This window comes from Haliotis cracherodii, unplaced genomic scaffold (assembly GCF_022045235.1).
Source record: "Haliotis cracherodii isolate W230 unplaced genomic scaffold, xgHalCrac1.p SCAF_8, whole genome shotgun sequence".
In the NCBI taxonomy this organism is placed as follows: Eukaryota; Metazoa; Mollusca; class Gastropoda; order Lepetellida; family Haliotidae; genus Haliotis; species Haliotis cracherodii.
Genome location: NW_027266341.1, coordinates 2,540,926 through 2,565,348, shown reverse-complemented (window position 1 = coordinate 2,565,348; position 24,423 = coordinate 2,540,926). Strand labels below are relative to the sequence as shown.

The 24,423-nt window shown below is 39.2% G+C and overlaps 1 protein-coding gene across 1 annotated transcript; it reads left to right on the top strand.

Moving 5' to 3' along the window:
- The first annotated feature begins 3,964 nt into the window (after window positions 1-3,964).
- Window positions 3,965-23,898, top strand: LOC139450507 (multiple epidermal growth factor-like domains protein 10). Its single transcript, XM_071232237.1, has 10 exons — window positions 3,965-4,031; window positions 12,203-12,343; window positions 14,230-14,436; window positions 14,796-14,990; window positions 15,458-15,589; window positions 20,988-21,134; window positions 21,331-21,474; window positions 21,858-21,995; window positions 22,549-22,687; window positions 22,864-23,898. Exons 1-10 carry the CDS (start codon window positions 3,965-3,967, stop codon window positions 23,198-23,200), a joined length of 1,647 nt encoding a protein of 548 aa, XP_071088338.1. The 3' UTR covers window positions 23,201-23,898.
- The last annotated feature ends 525 nt before the right edge of the window (window positions 23,899-24,423 follow it).

Sequence of the window (24,423 nt, the reverse complement as noted above, 5' to 3'; positions counted from 1 at the left end):
AGACATTGTGTGAATATAACACAGACATTGTGTGAGTACAACACAGACATCGAGTAAATACAACACAGAAATTGTGTGTGTACTACACAGACATTGTGTGAATACAACACAGACATTGGGTGAATACAACACATACATTGGGTGAATATAACAGAAACATTGTGTGTGTACTACACAGACATTGTGTGAATGCTACACAGACTTTGTGTGAGTTCTACACAGACATTGTGTGAGTACTACACAGACATTGTGTGAATACAACACAAACATTGTGTGTGTACTACACAGACATTGTGTTAAATACTTCACAGGCATTGTATGAATACTACACAGACATTGTGTTAATACAACACAGACATTGTGTGAATACTACACAGGCATTGTGTGAATACTACACAGACATTGTGTTAATACAACACAGACATTGTGTGAATACAACACAGGCATCATGTGAATACAACACAGAAATTGTGTGTGTACTACACAGACATTGTGTGAATACAACACAGACATTGGGTGAATACAACACAGACATTGTGTGAATATAACAGAAACATTGTGTGTGTACTACAAAGACATTGTGTGAATGCTACACAGACTTTGTGTGAGTACTACACAGGCATTGTGTGAATACAACACAGACATTGTGTGAATACTACACAAGCATTGTGTGAATACAACACAGACATTGTGTGAATAAAACACAAACCATGTGTGTGTACTACACAGACATTGTGTGAATACCACACAGGCATTGTGTGAATACGACACAGACATTGTGTGAATACAACACAGACATTGTGTGAGTACTACACAGGTATTTTGTGAATACTACACAGGTATTGTGTGAATACTACACAGACATTGTGTGAATACAACACAAACATTGTGTGAGTACTACACAGGCATTGGGTGAATACTACACAGGTATTGTGTGACTATAACAGAAACACTGTGTGTGTACTAAACAGAGATTGTGTGAATGCTACACTGACTTTGTGTGAGTTCTACACAGACATTGTGTGAGTACTACACAGACATAGTGTGAATACAACACAAACATTGTGTGTGTACTACACAGACATTGTGTGAATACTTCACAGGCATTGTTTGAATGCTACACAAACATTGTGTGAATACTACACAGACATTGTGTGAATACAACACAGACATTGTGTATATATTTCAAAGGCATTGTATGAATACTACACAGACATTGTGTTAATACAACACAGACATTGTGTGAATACAACACAGGCATCATGTGAATACAACACAGAAATTGTGTGTGTACTACACAGACATTATGTGAATACAACACATACATTGGGTGAATACAACACAGACATTGTGTGAATATAACAGAAACATTGTGTGTGTACTACACAGACATTGTGTGAATGCTACACAGACTTTGTGTGAGTTCTAGACAGACATTGTGTGAGTACTACACAGACATTGTGTTAATACAACACAGACATTGTGTGAATACAACACAGACATTGTGTGAATGTTTCACAGGCATTGTATGAATACTACACAGACATTGTGTTAATACAACACAGACATTGTGTGAATACTACACAGGCATTGTGTGAATACTACACAGACATTGTGTGAATACAACACAGGCATCATGTGAATACAACACAGGTATTGTGTGAATACAACACAGACATTGTGTGAATACTACAGATACATTGTGTGAATACAACACAGACATTGTGTGAATACTACACAGACATTGTGTGAGTACTACACAGACATTGTGTGAGTACTACACAGACATTGTGTGAATACTACACAGACATTTTGTGAATACAACACAGACATTGTGTGAATACAAAAAAGACATTGTGTGAATACTACAGCATCATCGAAGAAGATGGGATTGATACCAATCATCTGAGGCCCGCAATTTCTGCACAAAACATATTATAACATATACTTTGAATTAACAGTTACCCCAAATCTGCAATATATTTATATATATAATCATTTAAAAGTGCCTGTCACCAATGAATGAGAAAAATGTTTGTACATCATCGCTGGTGATACTGTCGTGAAATCAGCTGCTTCAATCAGAGGTGGTTATTGTGATTTTATACATCTGATTGGCCAATCAGAATCCAGTACTGATCCAATGTAAGGAAGAAACGTTAATTTCACATTATAAAATAATCATATATAGTTGCTTGTGTAATTAATGTGTAAAACATTCCAACACTGTTTATGTACATGAATGCATTATTGTACATAGCCAGTGTGACACCAGTGAGAGAGGCACAAATATGTCCTGCAGCTTTCAATCTGATGGACAACGCGTATCACGCGCATTCTAGTTCATATGCGCGATCGCCCGAAAGAATATTGGACTGTATTGTTGCAAAGTGATTATCAATATCATAGGTAAATCATGAACAAACAATCGCATACGTGGTGTCAGTTCTTTACTAGTTTCCTATTCAGTTAAACACAAACCACACCTGTAAACAACATTGACATTTCGTGTATAGCTATCCACACATTTGAATAAGGAACAAGAAGACACATTCACACTCTACAATGTATGTAAGTTGCATTGATAAAGTGGTTGAGTTTGGTGACACCCAAATAGTGCAGACTTTCAGCAACATCACGGCTTGGTATGAAGGAAGGCTCGATGTGGTGCAAGTCTCAGACGTTTCCCCTTATTGTGAAGCCTTCGAAGAGGTGTATGTATTGATAAACCTATAACCACACTCAGTTTCGAACCCACTTTAATACGTTTTGGCATGCCTAAGGCATACAACTATGTACAGCGAGTAATTTGTAAATTACAAGCATTGAGTAGAGGTGTTGTTAAGTATTGCTATTGTGACAGGGAAGTATACTAGTTCTCAAATCACATCATGCTGTGGTGTACATCCCTTCAAGGTGAGTTTTAAACATACACGTACCTCAATCTGATAACGTACTCCAATAGCCTAAGCCTTTATCATTTATTATCATGGCATTGTAACTTTTACCTTACATTGGAAGGAAGCTGTGTGTTTTTCCTGATAGGCCTTACCCCAATTTGTGTACTGCAGCTTGGCCTTGTGCGATTACGTTACACAATATATGGATGTTTTCACCTATCCGCACTATTTCGGTGGTATAACTGTCTTTGAAATTAAGAATGCAACATCTGCTTTAATACCCCCCATTTCGGCACACCAGCCAATGACGACTATAACACAAAAGTCGTGTGTGTAACTCTCCTTAATTATATTAGTATGGTTTGTCCTAAGTACCATAACACACTGGGGAAGAGTGTATGTTTCATTCACAAATGACTTCTTTGTGTATGTGTCTCATCCATGCAACTTATGTAAAACATTGATCGTGTCTATTTCATAAACTGGGGAAGGTGATCGTAAATGGGACACCCAACAAAGACATACCATCATAAAATGTGCTCATGCTATGTATTGAAATACACTTAATTTATAAAATATTTTGAAATCCGTGCATCGACATATCCTTTTCTTGACGAGTTGAACGAAATGAAACTTAATGTTTGTCTGAATATGAATTCTGAGCCTTTTCTATGTTTACTTGCATAATAAAGGACAAAGACATACATACATTTCAGATATGTTCTCATTTTATGAAAAACGGGGATCGTGTATCGGACACCGAACAATAACATCCCATCAGAAACTGTGACTTGGCCATAAACGTGTCCACGTTATGTATTACAACACACTTTCAAGTTCCGACATATCTAAGCTGTATACCCTAAAACCACCAAACATATCCTTTCCGTAAATAGTTGACAGAGAGACTTAATGTTTGCTTGAATATGAATTCTAAACCTTCTCTATGTTCGCACGCATGATAAAGGACAAAGACACACATGCATTTCAGATATTTACATTGTATGCTAGCAGCCCCCAGGTCATAGAAGTCCATGTTTATTTCGACTTCCTGGTTGTCAAACATGGCGGGTGTGTGGATACTGACTGTCATCGTGGTCACATCGGCTTGTTGGATACAAGTTATCATTGGTGAGTGACACATCCTTATTTGATATACATTGTATCTTTAGGTCGATTATTGTCATGTCACTACCTCATCTTGCATTATTGTTGCACGAGAGTTTTAGCCAAGACAATCACTGTAAACAACACTGAGCACGACGGTATTACAGTTAATGGCTTGCTTAAAGGGGAGTAAAGTTGTAGAAGATGGTGGTGTACAGTGAATCCGAAGCGATGTCTTATAGCAAAGGTTAAGACAAAATGCATGTGATATATTTGGATTACTACCATCTGTTGAATAAACCGCCTCTGTGTCTGAAGAGGGGAAGTGATCGATGGTTCGATTCCAGAGTCGTGTCATACCAAAGACATTAAAAGATTACACTTGCTGTTATGCTGTCTGGGGCTCAGCGTTAGGGGTAAAGTTAGGACTGTCAGACTCGGAGGCTCTACAATATGTGGGTCAAACTTACAAAGTGCTGCATGGTATCTAAATAAGATTGCACTATCAAGACGTAAGTCCGGACTAATTCATGCTCTTCCTTTATGAGTGAAATAATCTTGAACGTGACGTTAAAACCTCATTTGACCAGGTTCCTTTGAGCGAATTTGTACCTGATTCCTGCAACTTTAACTGTCCATCATTAGTGACGAAAAATGTGTGATTAAACCTGTTCGCGAAAAGGGTAAGCATCTCCTGCTCTATGGATAGCGCCCACCATTCACACACTTTGTCCTGAAAGCAAACTTTTGTCTGCTAGTTGCCTAAAGTAACACACAGCAATACATCAGCCGTATGGCGGCAGCCTGAAATAATCGAGTATTGACCAGAAAACTTAGTGATTGCCATTGTGACCAATCATCCACAGGTCGGGATACAACACCACGCAATCATCCAAGTCATTAAGCCTCGCCACAAGATCCACCAACCTAATTATATAAGTGTCAGTGTGTAAGATATGAAAACTCAAAGAATTGGATAGATTTGCGCATCATGTTGAGAAGTTCCGTGTCGTCCTCAGTAAATTCCTCTTATTGTCTACCTTAACATTCCTTGAATAACTTAACCAAGTCTTCGATGACGAAATCGTTATTGAAAAGCTGGGCAAAATTATATCTATGTTCCAATTCCAGCCAAGTTATCATGAAAGTGTTGGTGGTATTTTCACATGGATTTGAAATGAAGGCGAGCGCACCAGCACTTACATGTAAACTATATCCTCTTGGTAACAAATGTACGACATGAACACTATTTTCCTATACATGTCAATAGGAACTTTCAATAGGAACATATGTGTGACCTTTCTGCCTGGTTAGTCAACATGGCGGGAGAAGGGTGGTTGGTTTTCATGGCGGCTGTGTCAGGTTGTTGGATACACCACACACTGGGTAAGTAGTCACGATGCACGAGATGAGTTACTCTTGCTAGTAGAGTTACTAATACCTAAAGGTATCAAAATCCAAATAAGGAAGCATTTAAACATAGATAGGGTAACATTTTAAACATCTAATCATTTGTATTTTATAACAAGTTTGATATACCATATGTCATTTAGTAACTATAGACGTGGCTTGCTGCACTTCGTGGATGTTCTGGCAGGTTACCTTACTGAGGCCCCCTGTTTAGCGTGAAGCAATGGCAAGTTCGTAAATAGGATTATGTCGGCCTTGAAAAGGCTACATTTTCACTATCTTAGGTTCACAAATGTGGTACGTTTGTATTATAACTAAATTAATACCTGAGGCAATACGTTTCAAGAAAGGCAGAACAAAATTATACAGTTTGTGGAAATGTCACAATGTTAAAAGAAGCATGTAGCTGCTGTTATTGTTTTGCTCCTCTTGTTCTGAGAAAATCAATGGAAGTGGGATGAAAGTCATGTGAAGGTTATGAAACGACTATTTTCACCTAAATACCCTTTTAGTCTCCAGCTGTTTTCTTGATTAACAAAAGGTGGACCATTTTAAGCTGAATTTAGAGGGAGGACCAAGCAGTGCAATTGCTATTTTCTTCACTCAAATTTGAACGGGATGATTGTAGGCTGTATTTGCTAAAGCTTCTGTTTTACTGGAGGTATTACAAAATATGTATATTATTTATGATCAGTCACGTTGTCCTGAATAATAGCAATGATCAGTCCAGTTTTTGTGACATTGGTGGACAACATAATAAGTATACATCATGAATCACGTATGGGGTGTAGTGAGACATGTATGTCTCTGATCTGTCGGAACTGCAACACTAATTTTACAAATTACCAGGGTCCAGGATAGAGGATGGAATAGAGCACAAATATCTAAATGTTATGTTTTTTTGTTTTTTAATTATGTTTTAAGATTTCAGTATTACATCGACATTATTACTCCAGCATAAGCTAAAATATATTATTTTGAATCAATTTAGAGACAGACAGACTTTGATGGTAATATATCGTATGGACACACGCCGTCATCCAAATACACACTCACGTCAAAGGTTATGGAGAAACGCTTGATACGTCAAACATTTGTATGTTCTTTGTGAATGACCATTATTAGGCAGTTAAAGGGACCGAGTCATGCTTCATCAGTAATCAAGTCAAAAACTGCATGGTCATCTGGATACATTCAAAACTATATTGATAACACTGGGGTAAAATGTATCAGTGACTGCTGCTTAATGTTTAAATTGGCTACGCCCCAGACGGTTCAAAATATTTTGAAAATATTAATGAGCTTAAAAGTGGTGAAAATAAGCCACACCTGTCATGGTTTGAGTGGGCAATGGTTCAAACACATTTCCTATCGATGGTAGCTTTTTGTTTAGAAAAATCGAGTTTTATTTAAACAGATACATACTTGTCCTGTGACTGAGCTGTGCTCGAGAGACCAGGGCGTCATTGATCAAGAATAAAGCAAGAAGGAAAATGTGGTTCACGGGTTATTACTATCAGCTAACTGTATCAATAGACGCCATTATAAAGGATAAAAGAACAATTTACCCCGACAACGATCACTGATTAGAAGCGTCAGAGCAAATACACAAGCTGATTAGATGAGCAACTGTATGACAGTAATAAAATGAGAGTATATTGAGGAGATCTTGAGGAGATGCATAGACAGTCAATATACAATTAAGATTTTATAAATTCAATGCTCTCATGAGTGAATAACCTTGGCTGGGTTAAATAGCGAGAAATAAACACATAATCCATAATTCTATCCATAGAATAAGACTCATGGACAATAAAATAGACAGGATATTGTGGCCACACAATACGACACATAGGGCACCTTACCCAACAACAAGAACAATATGCAATCAACATTGATAAACGTACATTTAAGCTTCGTGCTTGTCATTGTTGTTCTGATGACACTTGGTTTTTGAGCTACTAGACCATGCCTGACCATACTATGGACCATATCTATGACAACCGGCAGAACTGTATATTCCCACGTGCAAGACAGTGTGGACAGTGCCTCAGTGGAGATATAATATATACTTTTTATTTAAATTTCCAATGCCAATTAGTATTGGTTTGCCAAACATGCGTGTGTATGCATTTTCCATGACTTATAGGACACAGAGGGATAATACGTGTGTCTGATTTATATCATTAATACATATATCCAAGCTGTTCTCATTATTTCAACTAGTACAAGATACGTTCCCATTTTTCTTGTAACACTGTTGCCACGAAGTTTAAGTCACGATAAATGGCATCAACAATGAGCAAGCTTGGCCCAGTTAGCTTTACGTTTCAAATAATTTTTGTGCTGGACCACAGCGGTATGAAACGATACATCTCTTTGATAAACCCACCTTGAAAACACGTCAATGAATGTCAATGGTTCAAGGCCATATCCGTGTTGTAGTGGGTACAGCGCCTGCGTAGATCGTGGAAGCTCGATGCTTAGATTCCCTGGTCGCGTCATGCAACAGTAAACTACGTTTATAACGAACATGCTTATAACGAACCTCTGCTCTGAGGCTGACGATCTACTAGACCACAGGAACAGGTCGCGAAGCTGGACATTATTGTATCAACCTTGCTATAACCAGTGAGACAAGTGTGTCACAGGAAAGTTGACTCTACCTGAGCAGTGTGGAAGGCACACACTTGTCCTGTAGGTTTTTATGTGAGTGAAAACGCGTATCGTAGTACATACACTAGGGGGTCCGGAAAGCCTTCGGGTTCCATTTCTGTATAGGTAATCATGAAGCATCATCCTAGCCATGTAAGCTTCATTTTATTAAATCAATATTTGTAGTTTTGTAGTTATTTCACTTTCAGTTATAAATACAAAATATTCATGTAAGCAACAGTGGTATTGAGAGTAATATCTGCATATTTGCATATTTGATAAGGGAAGAAAGAGACACATTTACTGACTATATCATGTGTAAGTTATGATGAGTTTACTTATCTAAGACCCTCCGACCGAGACGATGTTAGTCCGCTCACTCTGACTGGTTAGGGAAAACATGAGCAAGCGTGAGAGGTTCCAGCTGATCTACAACTCAAACACTGACTAAGTTTACAATGATTTATATAAACAAAGAGGTTGATTATTCACAAATAAATATGGTTGATAAATAGAAAAAGCGACTAAATCATGGTACATGTATACTGTTTCTCAGTTGGCAGCTGATGTATGGGTAAAGCTATCTACCGAGGGCAGTCATTGGCGAGATGAGGAAATTAGCGCACGGTGCTAACGCTAAGCATGCTCAGACGCAATAGACAACCCAAGTTTGGAATGGTATGCATACCACGTGATTGTTGTGGCACATTTTGAAATGGTACTGAAGCATAGTAGACTTTCGCTGATGGCGGAAATTGATGATTAATTATTATGAAATATAAGCCCCATGATAAGAGTGGGGAGATAACACTTACAACCACTTTGAACATTCCTCTATAACAATGATATCACGGGTCGCCAGCTTGGGATGGTGTGATACTGACAAATATGATATGGTAAACAAACTCGGAATAGAACCCACGATAACATTTTTATGGCATACCTAGGGGATATGCACTGTGAGTAAGTTGTAACTTCCAACCTTTGATTAGTAGAATGTCACAGGGAAGTAGATTTGTTCTCTTTCATATCCAGTGAGACCAAATCACATTATGCGGTAATATACGCCCTTTCATTGTGAGTTTTAAACATAGACGTACCGTAATCTGATAACGTACTCAAATAGCCTATGCCTTTGTCATTTATAATCATGGCATTGCAGCTTTTACCTTACACTGGAAGGAAGCTGTGTGTTGTTTCCTGAAGACAAGTGCAGCTTGACGGCGAGCAACGCCAGGTGTCCCAGCTATACAGTCAAGCGGATACTACGTCCTGGTTTTCAAACATGGCGGATGTGTGGATACTGACTGTCATCGTGGTCACATCGGCTTGCTGGATACAGGTTATCATTGGTGAGTGACACATCATGCTTCCTTATTTGATATACATTATATCTTTAGGTCGATTATTGTCATGTTACTACCTCATTTTGCATTATTGTTGCACGAGAGTTTTAGCCAAGACAATCACTGTAAAAAACACTGAACACGACGGTACTACAGTTAATGGCTTGGTTAAAGGGGAGTAAAGTTGTAGAAGATGGTGGTGTGCAGTGAATCCGAAGCGATGTCTTATAGCAAAGGTTAAGACAAAATGCATGTAATATAATTGGATTTCTACCATCTGTTGAACAAACCGCCTCTGTGTCTGAAGAGGGAAAAGGGTCGATGGTTCGATTCCAGAGTCGTGTCATACCAAAGTCATTAAATGATTACACTTGCTGTTATGCTGTCTGTGGCTCAGCGTTAGGGGTAAAGTAAGGACTGCCAGACTCGGAGGCTCTACAATGTGTGAGTCAAAATTACAAAGTGCTGCATGGTATCTAAATGAGATTTCACTATCAAGACATAAGTCCGGACTAATTCATACACATCCTTTATGAGTGAAATAATCTTGAACGTTAAAATTTATGTTCTTGTTCCCGGGGAACGTTCGGAGATTCTTGAAGCTATATTCCTGTCACTATGGACAATACTGTAACCAGGAAACTGGTGTTTGTGGAGATGTCTCTGATAGGGACTGGCTGGAAGGACATGGAAAAGGAAGGGATAAAAGGAGTGAGTGAGTGAGTGAGTGTGCTTGGGCGGGTGGATTGGTGTTTGGTTGGCTGAGTGAGAAAGTGAGTGTGTGATTGTATTGGAGTGTTTATGGCCGGTTAGATTGAGTGAGTTTCACTGTGACAATATTTCACTTGTATAAGGGCGTGTCAGGTTGAGGCTGTCAGACTGATGTGTAAATAAAGCGACAAAACCCTTTCCTTATCTAACAGAATTCTGTACATAAAGCAGAGTCGATTGTACAATTCCGACTATATCATGAGCACGTGTTTATGAATCACTATCAAGTAGTGATGACACCAGGTGTTCGCGGAAAGGAAGACCGGAAGTAATGCAAGCAGAAGATGCTTACCAGTATTATGACACCAGAGAACACTGGCATGTTGCAGACAAACCCCGAAACACAATCATGTTAACTATGAATTAAATGCTTAGTCTTTCACAAAATCATTTGAAAGGTATAGAATAAATTTGATAATGCAATTCAGGATATATGTACTCAAAGGTTTTTCGAACAAAGGTGACTGCAACTTATTGCACTACGTGTTGTCCCGATCCTCATGTCGAGAGTAAGTTTTCTGGATTTGCCCACGAGTGAGTATTTGCCTTGGCGATTGGTTGGGTGGGTGTTTGGGTGTGTGTCGACAGTTCATATTCTGGATTCGCCCTTGCCTGTCAACATATCCATACAACATGTTTCTGTTACAAGTAATATAAATACCATTTTAGGCATCGATGCGTTTGAATGTATGGTTGGATTTTGAAGGAATATGTATGCCTCGTATAGTGTAATATCTATTCTGAACACTACTTGTGTTCATTACTTGAGTGAAATGTTCATCCCCTACTCGACTGTGGTCATCTGCCTGGTCTGCAGACAAAGCTGTACATGGGAACTCTAACCAGAATGTGGACCAAGACTCCTGTTTCATGAAGGCCATTTGATGTACAAGTAATTGGTCAAACCTTGAGGACGTCCCTGGCCAGAGACGGACCCCATTTCCAGTGGTGGCTCACGTTAGACAACAGATTCGCAATTGTATTCCAGACAACAGAGTCGCCGTGATACCGTTTTAAGTTGTCAAGGTTAAGCTGTTAAGTCCAAGATGCAACCTTTTGATGTTTCAAACCTTAGGCATTGCTGTATAAGAGGGCAACGGTTCAATCTTCCATGTCACAACTGTAGTCAATGAGCTACGTACTTCACTGGGGTTATTTGGCCTCCTCATATTTTACTGAAGATACGCCTGGGTATGATGTAGGGCATTTGATGTACAAGTAACTGGTCAAACCTTGAGGACGTCCCTGACCAGACACGGACACAATTCCCCATGGTGGCGCACGTTAGACAACAGATTCGCAATTGTATTCCAGCAGGACAACGCTCGACCGCATACTGCAATGATCACAAGAGCCTGTCTACACAATAACAACATTGATGTTCTCCCCTGGCCCTCAAGATCCCCGGATTTGAACCCGATAGAGCACCTGTGGGATGAATTGGATAGACGGCTACGCCGACATCAGCCACAACCCCAGACGTTGTAGCAGTTGGCCTTTGCGTTGCAGGCCGAGTGGGCTACCATTTCCCCGGATTTCATTCGAATATTCGTCTCTTCCAACGGGAAATATGAGCATTGTTCATGGTAGCTGGCCTTCACCTTGCACTTTTTCTATGTACCGATAACTGAGATGACTACAATCACCATGTGTTCTCTCCACAACATTTTGTCTAAATGCCTTGTACGGTTCCTCGTATGTATTTTCCTACCTAACACAAAGGATTGCGTTTCATTTTTTAAGAGTATATGTGTGTGTGCGTGCGTGCGTGCGTGCTTGGTGCGTGCCTGCGTGTGAGTCTCTGTGTGTGTGCGTGCGTGCGTGTGTGCGCGCCTGCGTGTGAGTCTGTGTGTGCGCCTGCGTGCCTGCGCGCGTGTGTGTGTGCAAGCTTGTAATGCAGATAGTTTTAAATTCTCTATCCAAGAAGTGGAAGATAGTTGTGAATTTAATCGCAAATGTATGCATCTGCTGCTGTCAGTATTAGATTATTTCACCTCTGTGTGTGTTTTACAGGTTCCTGTCCAACAGGAATGTTCGGAGACTTCTGCTTCTACTCCTGTCACTGTGGGGACTCATGTGAACAGACAACAGGAGTTTGTGGAGGTGACTGTGATACTGGCTGGTTGGGAGGACATGGAGCTACCTGCCAGAAAGGTGTAATATAAAATGAAATCGATTTAGAAACAACAACAGAAAGTGCCCTTATATTTCTTTATGATCATCCAAATACTTACAATAACTATTTCAACACATTCTGCTGTATTTGTACCACCTCCGTGGTCTAACGGTAGAGCGTCCGTCCGGAGAGCGGAAGGTGCGGAGTTCGATCCCCGGCCGGCCGCGTCATACCAAAAAGCCGTTAAAAGATGGCACCTGTTGTTACCCTGCCTGGCCCTGGTCATTGAGGGGCTAAACCAAGAACAGGTCGGCTCGGAGTCAGTATACTGTGTCTGAATGGGGTATTCATATTAAACTACGGCATGGTATCTCAGTGGGCTAGCATTTTAAAATCGGCATTTGTCCGGACTAGTACAAGCAGACACACACACGCACGTGCAAGCACGTCGCTATGTAAGTGCAATAATCCCCAAACTGTATTACTAAAGCTGTGTTTAGGCATAAATATATTGACGGCAGTCGGATTGCCTGTTGTTGGTACAATGTTGGCCCGTAACGCTGAAGGCCCGGGTAAGTGCAATGCCTGAAACCCATTTATGAGGTCCCCCCTAATTGGTACGAATGAAAACTTCTTAAAGCAGTGCAACATCATTATCACTCACTCACTGTCAAGTACACGAATATTATAACAGCCTTCTTCGGTTAGTATGAATATGAATATAGTACATATTGAAATATGACCGATTCAACCAAATCTCCAAAATGGGCTAAATTATTGATTTCTGAGTATTTCATTTCAGTGTTGACCATCTTTCATAATTTCGCAATACATATTTTTGCGTCATGACGTTTATAACTGCATGTACTCTTATGGTGACATATTACACTAATATGGTAGATTTACAGTCGATGAGGTGGAAGTATCAACGTTGCCTGTGATGCACAATAAACACAAGGCATGGCTAATGACATCCGATATTGAAAAGAATCAGTTTTGATTCAGATGAGCTAGAATATATTTGATTCTGGTTAGTTTACTTACATTTTATGCAAATTGTTTGAGTGGCAGGTGCTACGAGTAGAGCAGGACATGATTTCACTTTTTCCTGAACTCCTGGTGTCATCACTACTTTTCAGTGATCCGTTCGTGTAGTTGTCACCGATGTGTTGCCTCTTGCGCCATGCGGAGGATCGAGGCTAGTCTCTGGAGGGACGTTATATATTTACATTTGTTAGTTTAATGGCTCCCTGAGACTATTTATTGAATGAAGTAGGTTTCAAATGTACCAACTGATGTGCATTGAATCCTCAATAACACCTAAAATATGAAAGCACATAATGTTTATCTACACGGTAAATATAAAAGTTATCGTTGATTTCCATAATATTCTCTTTCAACGGGTACTCCAACAGCTGTGAGACATACATGTCGTCACTCTAGTATGCCATAACGTTATGATGAAGTTATGATGCAGTGAATGACAACTGAAGCATCAAGGTTAACAGAATGCTGTATACACTCTCCAAGAAATTCTATTATAGATGCGACATTTATGTTGCAATGCCAAATGCAATTTCAAATTTCGCACGCAGTGAAAAGTCGAGAAGATTCCCAGGCTTTGAATCCTATTGTTTCATCCAATCAAATTGTGACACATCCGAGTGGCCTTGTGGTTAAAGCGTTCGCTCCTAACGTCGAAGCCCCGGGGTCGAATCCCACATTCGTTTCTATGAATATCACTTTTATTCATAGTTTTATGTCCAAAATTATTAAAACGAGACAACAGCTGAGGCAAACCGAATAAGCATTGTCTTTTTGCTTAACATGGGCCTCACCAGAAAGATTCATCTCCCTCTGAACAATATAAACCATTCTGGTCAGCTCAAGTGTTTGTATGACATGAAAATATATATTTAAACAGAAAACATTGCGAAAGAAAAGTCAGCAACATCTCCTTCTGGAGTCTATTTAGCTGGGTGGTCTGCAGACAAAGTTGTAGATGGGAACCGGGACCAGGATGTGACCCACAACTCCTGCTTCCACGCTTTAAGACAGCCAAGTGTGTGGACAGTGGACCTGGGACAGCTGTACAGGATACACGACGTCAGGATATACAACCGGGCAGGATGTATGTATGTGATATATTTGGGCTGTAGAGACATTCAAATGTTTCATGTACTGACATTTATCTTATGTAAACATATTTACAGAACAGAACTCCAGACTCATATCAGCAAGACGCTGCATCGGGATATCTTAGCAAATGTAGATTTCATATGTGGTAATTTAGTGAGTGGTTGTTTGGTTTTCAAATGAATAATTTCCCTTTTTTACATGTAATATTTCGATCATCTTCATTGCATGATAAATCGACTACTTCGTTTTGGGTATTTTTGTCAATATCATTTTCAACAATTACTACATATTATTAGTTATGGTGTCTTTAGTTGCCGTGTAGTTGTCGCTTTATAATCATCACAATTTTAGATATTCGGAGGCTCCAAACTGCTGTCCTCTCTCTGCGTAATGTCTCCACACCCACAGTTCCCTGTTACACCTTCCCCAATGACACAGCCAAAACAAGAAACAGCGTGTACGACGTGACGTGTGACGTCACAGGGAGATACTTCACCATCACACACAACACAGACACATTAGTTCTGTGTGAGGTGGAAATCTTTGGTATTGATAAATATTTTGTTGGTTTTGCTGATCTATCTTTGAATCAGATATGTCATTCCATCATGACTGTTTAATCAGGAGGCAGTATTATGCAACAGGATATTTTGAGTTTCGTTTGACCCTCTGTGATGTGTTGCTAAAGACGTTGTTCCTTCGTAGCAAGAACCCATGTTACATAAATAGAGTAATACTTGTCACACCCATAAGATATTTGAATTACTCAGTATTCAAGCTCTTGATGCATTGATGCCAGGAGTCGTCAGTTGGATTAATATTCCACAGCTCAGTGTGCATAATACATCCTCTGATCGCCTGATTAACATCTATGACTTTCATATCTTTTTGCGTTCATAACAACATCTGACACTTATTTGTAATTTCTACGATCAACGTCAACATATAGTTCTTGTTTCTTAACGACCAACTGTTTTAAGCAGAAACATGAACAACGCCAATGCTGTTTTTAGTCTGCAGTCACGGAACCTTTGGCAAACTTTGCAACCATTTCTGCCATTGCTCTGACGGGCCCTGTGACAGATTCAGTGGGATCTGTCCTGGTGACTGTAGACGAGGGTGGCAGGGACAAAACTGTTCTACTGGTAAGGAACAAACATAATTGTTGCTGTAATATGAATTTATTTCTTGTATGAGAAAAATTATGTAAACTTGAATACTTAAGTCTTAATAATAATGCATAATGATAACCATTAACCTCATGTTCGGAATGATTCTGAGCATCTTCTCAACACACGCTAAAACGTAATGTGATGCCTTTCATTTCTAGCGTGTGATAAGGACCATTATGCCGTCAACTGTAACCAGACATGATAGATAGATCATCTTTATTTCCTCCAGTTGATGAAGATACATTGATATGAGATATAAATGTATACATATATAACAGCTGATATATTGTATGTACAGACAGCTTCACATCGTTATCAAATGATGTTTCTTAGTAGGTTTTTCCACATTTTAACAGTTTTACAAACACGAAGCATTATATTTGCCCATAGATTGTATTCAATTGCCATAGTACTTTCTGTTGGCAAACCGCCAAGTAAAAAGGACAGAAAGGTATCGTCATCATCGTTCCAGATACTAGAAAAAGTTGTCACATCTAGTAAATCAATAATAGACTCAACAAGAATATTTCTTTGTTGTTCAGTCTTTTTACAATACATAAACACATGTTTGATAATATCAAAAGCAAATGTGCCGCATAAACATTCATCAGATTGTATACTGTAGGTGCTAAGGCATAATAAATATGCTAAATCATAGAAGTGTTCCGGTCTTTCAACTGTTAGTAACCAAAGTCTGTGTACCTTAGGTGATCGTATAAGAGAGTATCGTTTTAGGTTTTCTCTTGAATGAATCTCTGCATGAATTATGATATGGTCACATACGCTTATTTGTTCTTTAACTCGACTCGCCCATGCATGTTTGGAGGGGAAATGAGAATAAATGGTATATGTGTTTATGTCATTATTGAGTTCATACTTGTTTACAAGTGAAAGCATGTGGTATACGGGTGACATTTTACATTTATCATCTTTTTCTTTAATTGTATCGAGTTCATACTGAACAAGTCTGTGCTGAAATAGTCTTTTAAAGGCAAAGTTAATGTCACTATTACATAGTCTTCCCAGAAATAAGAGAGCTCGTTGATCAATGTACGCCTGGAGAGAAATTAAACCCAGACAATCTCTGGTGACGACGGAAGGAGTGCGTCTAGACAGTCCTTGAATCTTTTTACAAAAATAACGTTGAATAATTTCAAGCATTTCGTATTCCTTCGGTGACAGTTTACCCCATACACTACAAGCAAATAGTCCACATGGTAAAATTACCCTTTCCCATATACGAACAGCTGGGATAGGATTTAAGCCACCAAAGTATAGTCCATGATTATAATTTATATTGACTAACATTCTGAGTTTTTCACATATTAGATGGGTACGTTCTAAGGTTTTCTTTGATGTACTTAGAAGCAATCCAGCATAAGTTACATTTTCCTTTTTAGGAAGTACTTGTGAACCAATGTAGACACATTGACAGACAGATTTGCGAATATTCCCAAACAGTAGAAATGCACTTTTACTGGCATTATATTTCAAATGCCATCTATTAGCATAGGTGTATATATTATTCAGTAGACATTGCAGTCCGTCAGGGGAGCTGCTCAACAGCGTAGTATCGTCTGCTAATAGGATGCCAGGTGTATTACCCCATGGAAGACACAAGCCACGCCCTAGATCATCAAGTGAATACAACAAGTCGTTAATATATAGAGTAAAAAACCATGCCGATAAAACGCGACCTTGACCAACACCTTGCTTAACATGGAACACATTTGAGGTAAAACCTCCAATGCTTACACATGATTGCATTGAGGTATATATTGTGCGTAAAAGTCGCCATAATTTTCCATTAATACCAAAGTTATACAGTTTGAAGAAAAGACCATTAAGCCAGACTCTGTCAAAAGCTTTTTCGTTGTCGAGAAAAGCGCAGTAAACTGGAGACTGTCTTTCGTTATAATAAGCTATGCTTTCCATTAATGTAAACAGGGCAGTTTCTGCCCCAGCCCCTCTCCTAAATCCAAATTGAAAGGGATGGGGGAAGCCTTTAGATTTGTTTGCCCACTCTTCAATTCTATTCAGCAGAAGTCTTTCGAACAGTTTACTTAATACTGGAGTGAGGGTAATACCTCTGTAGTTAGTGGGGTCGTCTTTACGTTTACCATGGCCTTTATGGATAGGTAAAATCTTTCCAACGTTAAACATTTTAGGTACATATTCATGAGAAACAATTTTATTATAGAATATAACAAGGTGATGGATAATAGATCTACCAGAGTATTTGATATGTTCATTAACTATGCCATCGGGACCAGGCGATTTTCCACTTTTTAGACGTTTAATAGTTGCCAATAACTCATCAGATGTGAAAGGACAAATCAACGTGGAACTAACGTCACTGTTCCCTTGGTCATTATACGAATCATTTTCAATCTGTTCCATGCGAATATTCACATAATCAGTAAAATCTGAGTCAAAATTGATATCATGATTTGGCATTGATAAATCCTTGAAATATTTGGAAAACAGATTACAAATTCCTTCCTGTGTATAACAGGATTCTTCATTATACACAAGCGTCTGGGTTTGTTCCTTCTTTCTTTTATATTTCTTGGTTACTCTAAAGTACTCTGTTACATCGACCTCAGCTGCTTCATATATTTCCTGAAACTTTTTGTCTTTCAGTTTTTTTTTGGAACGGCGATGCTGCTTCCTAAAGATACGTTTTGCTCTTTTATACTCAATGTAATTTGCATCCTCTTTATCATGAGATTTACCATTATAGATCCATTCACTACGGCGTTGTCGCATTGTACGATGCAACATATTTAAATTATCCTTTTTCCAGTATGGTTTTAAATGAGATTGGAATTTTGAAGATGGTATACTTAGTTTAGCTGCAGCCTGTAACGCTTGTAGGATATAGTCGTGATAACATTCAATGTATTCATGAGGAGATGCGTACTGAGTTTCGTCAAACTGAGCACATCTAAAATAGTTTTCAGTTTCATATCGGTATAACATAAAGTCTACGTCATTAGCTTTACGCCAGTTAAGATGTTCACCGCCATAGTGGCGTGGCTGGGAATCAGTACTCAGACACAGGAATATCGGACTATGGTCTGATACTGAGTATTGAACACCAGTATCTAGAGTATAACCAACAATGTTACTAACATGTTGGAGATTAATGAACACATAATCTATCATACTTCTTATAGTTTTACATTTACTTGTGAAGGTAAAAAAGGCATTATCGTCAAGGGGTACGACAGAGATTAGATTCCGTTCAGTGAGCACTCTTTGCAGATATTTCGCTCTGCGTTTCAATATAATTCCATGCCGCAGGTCTGCATTAAAATCGCCCAGAAGAATTGTCTCCCCTTGATGAGAACATCTATCATAGATCTCCAGTACATTATTAAGTTCTTCTATGTATACACTATCTAATACGTTAGATGAGGGAAGGCGAGCACCAATTATATACATAGGGCATTTATTAATGAAGAGTTTAGCCCCAATGATATGCTCGCTTGAAGGTATACTAATTGCTGACGACCTCCGACATGTACTCTTACGAATAAATATGGCTATACCCCCTGCGCCTCTTTGAGATAAGTGGTCATGCTGACATTTAACATAGACGTTAAAGTCATCATCCAAGTCATAGAGTAGATATTCACGTGTGTCGTCCAGCCAGTGTTCGGTAATAACCAAAATGTCACAGCTCATTAGTTTTGAGCGAATTTCATCTAAGCAATTCAGTGCCCCACGCACATTCCACGTAATCATGCGAAGGATTGCCATTAGAACAAGTATATATGTCGCAAGTCTAAAATTGTTCATCAACATTATTAATGTTCAGCCTTATCGTCATTGTACCACACATTATTCGGTAGCCACTCACGACAGTTAACGTTTTCAGGCCAGAAGCAGTCATCATCCAAGATGATATCTGCACATTGCTGTGGGACAGTTATTCGAATGGTGAAGGTAGGATTGCCAAGTGTGTGGACAGTGGACCTGGGACAGCTGTACAGGATACACGACGTCAGGATATACAACCGGGCAGGATGTATGTATGTGATATATTTGGGCTGTAGAGACATTCAAATGTTTCATGTACTGACATTTATCTTATGTAAACATATTTACAGAACAGAACTCCAGACTCATATCAGCAAGACGCTGCATCGGGATATCTTAGCAAATGTAGATTTCATATGTGGTAATTTAGTGAGTGGTTGTTTGGTTTTCAAATGAATAATTTCCCTTTTTTACATGTAATATTTCGATCATCTTCATTGCATGATAAATCGACTACTTCGTTTTGGGTATTTTTGTCAATATCATTTTCAACAATTACTACATATTATTAGTTATGGTGTCTTTAGTTGCCGTGTAGTTGTCGCTTTATAATCATCACAATTTTAGATATTCGGAGGCTCCAAACTGCTGTCCTCTCTCTGCGTAATGTCTCCACACCCACAGTTCCCTGTTACACCTTCCCCAATGACACAGCCAAAACAAGAAACAGCGTGTACGACGTGACGTGTGACGTCACAGGGAGATACTTCACCATCACACACAACACAGACACATTAGTTCTGTGTGAGGTGGAAATCTTTGGTATTGATAAATATTTTGTTGGTTTTGCTGATCTATCTTTGAATCAGATATGTCATTCCATCATGACTGTTTAATCAGGAGGCAGTATTATGCAACAGGATATTTTGAGTTTCGTTTGACCCTCTGTGATGTGTTGCTAAAGACGTTGTTCCTTCGTAGCAAGAACCCATGTTACATAAATAGAGTAATACTTGTCACACCCATAAGATATTTGAATTACTCAGTATTCAAGCTCTTGATGCATTGATGCCAGGAGTCGTCAGTTGGATTAATATTCCACAGCTCAGTGTGCATAATACATCCTCTGATCGCCTGATTAACATCTATGACTTTCATATCTTTTTGCGTTCATAACAACATCTGACACTTATTTGTAATTTCTACGATCAACGTCAACATATAGTTCTTGTTTCTTAACGACCAACTGTTTTAAGCAGAAACATGAACAACGCCAATGCTGTTTTTAGTCTGCAGTCACGGAACCTTTGGCGAACTTTGCAACCATTTCTGCCATTGCTCTGACGGGCCCTGTGACAGATTCAGTGGGATCTGTCCTGGTGACTGTAGACGAGGGTGGCAGGGACAAAACTGTTCTACTGGTAAGGAACAAACATAATTGTTGCTGTAATATGAATTTATTTCTTGTATGAGAAAAATTATGTAAACTTGAATACTTAAGTCTTAATAATAATGCATAATGATAACCATTAACCTCATGTTCGGAATGATTCTGAGCATCTTCTCAACACACGCTAAAACGTAATGTGATGCCTTTCATTTCTAGCGTGTGATAAGGACCATTATGCCGTCAACTGTAACCAGACATGTGGCAACAGGAAATGTGCTGCTGCTCTGTCGTCATGTGACCGGCATACAGGGTCATGTGACACTGGGTGTCTTCCTGGGTGGACAGAGGTGGACTGTAAACAGGGTACACCATCATTCTTCTGTATGAATAGATAGATACACATAATGTTTAAACGTTGCATTGTCACGTAGATTACTGTGTACAGAAAACTGAACGTGTGGTTTGTGTACATATGCACACACGTCACCCTCGGGATGTACATCTTAGGTCAATCAAGATCCAACTTTGCACATATGACCATATCACTATACTGTTACAGAATGTTACCCTGGGACCTATGGACAGAACTGCAGCTTGCTATGTTCAGATAGGAACTGTGCAGGAAACTCGCCATGTGATCATGTGACAGGAACATGTGCTATCAGATGTAAACCAGGATGGATGGGCATAGACTGTATACAGGGTAAGTCTGTAAGGCCAATGAATTAGTGCATTAGACTGTGTACAGGGTAAGTCTGTGAGGTCAATAAATTAGTGCATTAGACTGTGTTCAGGGTAAGTCTGTGAGGTCAATCAATTAGTGCATGAGACCATCTACAGGGTAAGTCTGTGAGGTCAATCAATTAGTGCATGAGGCCGTGTACAGGGTAAGTCTGTGAGGTCAATCAATTAGTGCATTAGGCTGTGTTCAGGGTAAGTCTGTGAGGTCAATCAATTAGTGCATGAGACTGTGTACAGGGTAAGTCTGTGAGGTCAATCAATTAGTGCATTATTTAATTTTAATAAAACGAAATTAAAGGTGACAATTCAAAATAATGATTTTATACATATTTGTTCATGTTGCAGCTTGTGAACCTCATCGTTATGGTCTAAACTGTGGTAAGGCCTGTGCCTCCAGACATTGTTTGGGGAACTCTTCCTGTAACACAACAGGGCACTGTGACACCGGGTGTGAGACAGGGTGGACACTGGACGACTGTACAGGTTTTGAATGCTAGGTTTTCAATCTGTAGATCTTCATAGCGTCATACATACATTACAAAGGTCGCGTCAATTTCACTGGGGATGGCAGTTTGAATTAAGCTTTCAGGATATCTGCCTTCGTTGTTGTATTGTGTCTCAGTGGAGTGGTTTAAGTATTATGTGACAATCATGGTTTAGGTACATGATCTTTAAACGTGAAGTCTCTCTTTCAACCCGCTGAAACTATTTGGCTCATCACTAATAAATCTACGTTCAAAATATCTACGTTGAATACACAACTGGTTGATCTTCTAAATATGACGACTGGAATGCGTCAGAAGTTTCGGAGGGTGTCTTCAAGAAGGGATTATGTGCTGCAAACGTTCAAACGAAGAGATTTAATATAAGACACGCATTAAGAATATAAGTGTTGTGACAGATATGATTGATCATCAATGATAAGAAAAAACAGTATCTGCAAAAATGATCATATTCAAACTTGTGATAACATAGTATATTATTCTCCATTATCCAATTTATCATGACCACGTTACAAGTATAACTTCTTTTCCAGCATCTTTACATGTACCTCAGGAAAACAACCCAGACAGGGGCGAGGAAACACTTATACCTGCAGTGACAGTGACAACAATTGTTGTCGTTGTAGTTGCAGCAGTTGCTGTGGGTGTTGTTTGCTGGAGAAGGAGACAAAGGTACTTAATCTCTGGTCCAATCAAATTTCCAGCACACAAGATGATATTATGATTTTCAAAAACATCGTAATGGGAAAAAACTATTAGCTTCTTATCACATGGATTAGGTGGGTAGAGCCATGAATTAACGTAAAGACAATTTTATTCCTGATGTTTCATATGTCCCTATTTTTCAGACCATCGCTGCAGGAATCTGACTCCCATGATTACTACAACACAAGTCATCTGTCAAAGGTTCAAACAAAACAATCACGAGACAACGACGAAACTCAACTTGAAGACCGAACATACGACGGCCTCAATGTCATGTCACGTGAAATCCAGGGACCTGGAGAGACATATTGCACACTCAACACAGAGAAGCCAGATCTGGAGGGTGGGGCATCTGGTGAAGTGGTTGAAATGACAGATCGAGATATATACGAGCCAACAGAACCACGAACGTATGAAACACTTGACAGCACATCACGTGATATGATTGGTGAATATAGTGAACTGGGCAAGATTGCATAGCTCTGCTGATGCGATCGAATCAGTTAACTGACTCACTCATTCACACTTCATCTGTGACGTTTGATATTGCTGATAAGGAGTTTATCCAAGCTGAGAGAAACGATTGAAACAGGTCCAGCATTTCTTCCAATTGATTGACATAAAGTGTGTGAACGATACAACCTCACATACATGATCCATTGACATGTACACGAGACATTCATTTTTGTTCATGTCCACATGTTATGTGTCTTTGTAATATTGGCATATGATTCTATGTATTTCGGCATGACAGAATCTTTTTACATTGGGATTCGTCCGACCCTACACGTGATTTTTTTGTTTTATAATTTATATTATTTGAAATTTGTTCTGAAGGTGAGATGAAATTGGGTTTAGCGTCGTGTGCAAGATTATTGCACTTAGATAGCGATGTGCATGCACGTGTGTGGACTGCTTGTACTAGTTCGGACTAATTATAGTGCTAGCTCACTGAGATACCATGCCACAGTTTAACATGAATGCCCCACTCAGACACAGTATACTGACTCCGAGCCGACCAGTCCTTCTTTTAGCTCCCTTACGCCGAGCGTCAGAAAGGAACAACAAGTGCAATATTTTAACGTTTTTTGGTATGACTCGGGCGGAGATCGAATCCCGGACCTTCTGCTCTCCGTGCGGACGCTCTACCACTAGACCACGGAGGAGGTTGATTTGTTCTGAAGATTATGCATATAGTTGAGATTACATCAAGTTTGAAGTTTATCGTAATATTGACGTGTGGAATGACATAGTCTCTATTTCACTAACTTTAAATATAAATAGATTTGAACATCTCGTGTAATGCAACTGATACTAAAGCCGGTATGACATTACTCACATATCCATATTGCGTTTTCTATAAACATTGACAATAACAGTCCATTCTACTGGTGTGGGTGGATTTGTAGAATTCCCAGAAATATTTATACATGTGATATGGTAAATAAAATGTAAATAGGACCCTGACACATCGGCTGCCCTGTGCCCCATAGAAATAGAAATAGAAATACATGTATGAAGGTTTAGCGGTTTAGTTCAATTTTTTCCCTTCCCTGGCAGCCCTCAAACCTCTGCAACGTACAGACGGAGTGGTTCAGTCTTCTCATTAATATAAAGAGTATTGAATGTTTATGCTTTTTATCAACCACAGAACTGCCCATAGTGCTTTCTTGAGTTTGTTCAGATCAATTTGCGAGTATCCA

Excerpts from the sequence above, each read along its gene's own strand:
- LOC139450507 (XM_071232237.1), top strand. The coding sequence starts at position 3,965 with ATGGCGGGTGTGTGGATACTGACTGTCATCGTGGTCACATCGGCTTGT. Across the intron at positions 14,991-15,457 it reads GTGTGAGGTGGAAATCTTTG|TCTGCAGTCACGGAACCTTT; the intron begins GTATTGATAAAT and ends TGCTGTTTTTAG. Across the intron at positions 21,996-22,548 it reads GACACTGGACGACTGTACAG|CATCTTTACATGTACCTCAG; the intron begins GTTTTGAATGCT and ends CTTCTTTTCCAG.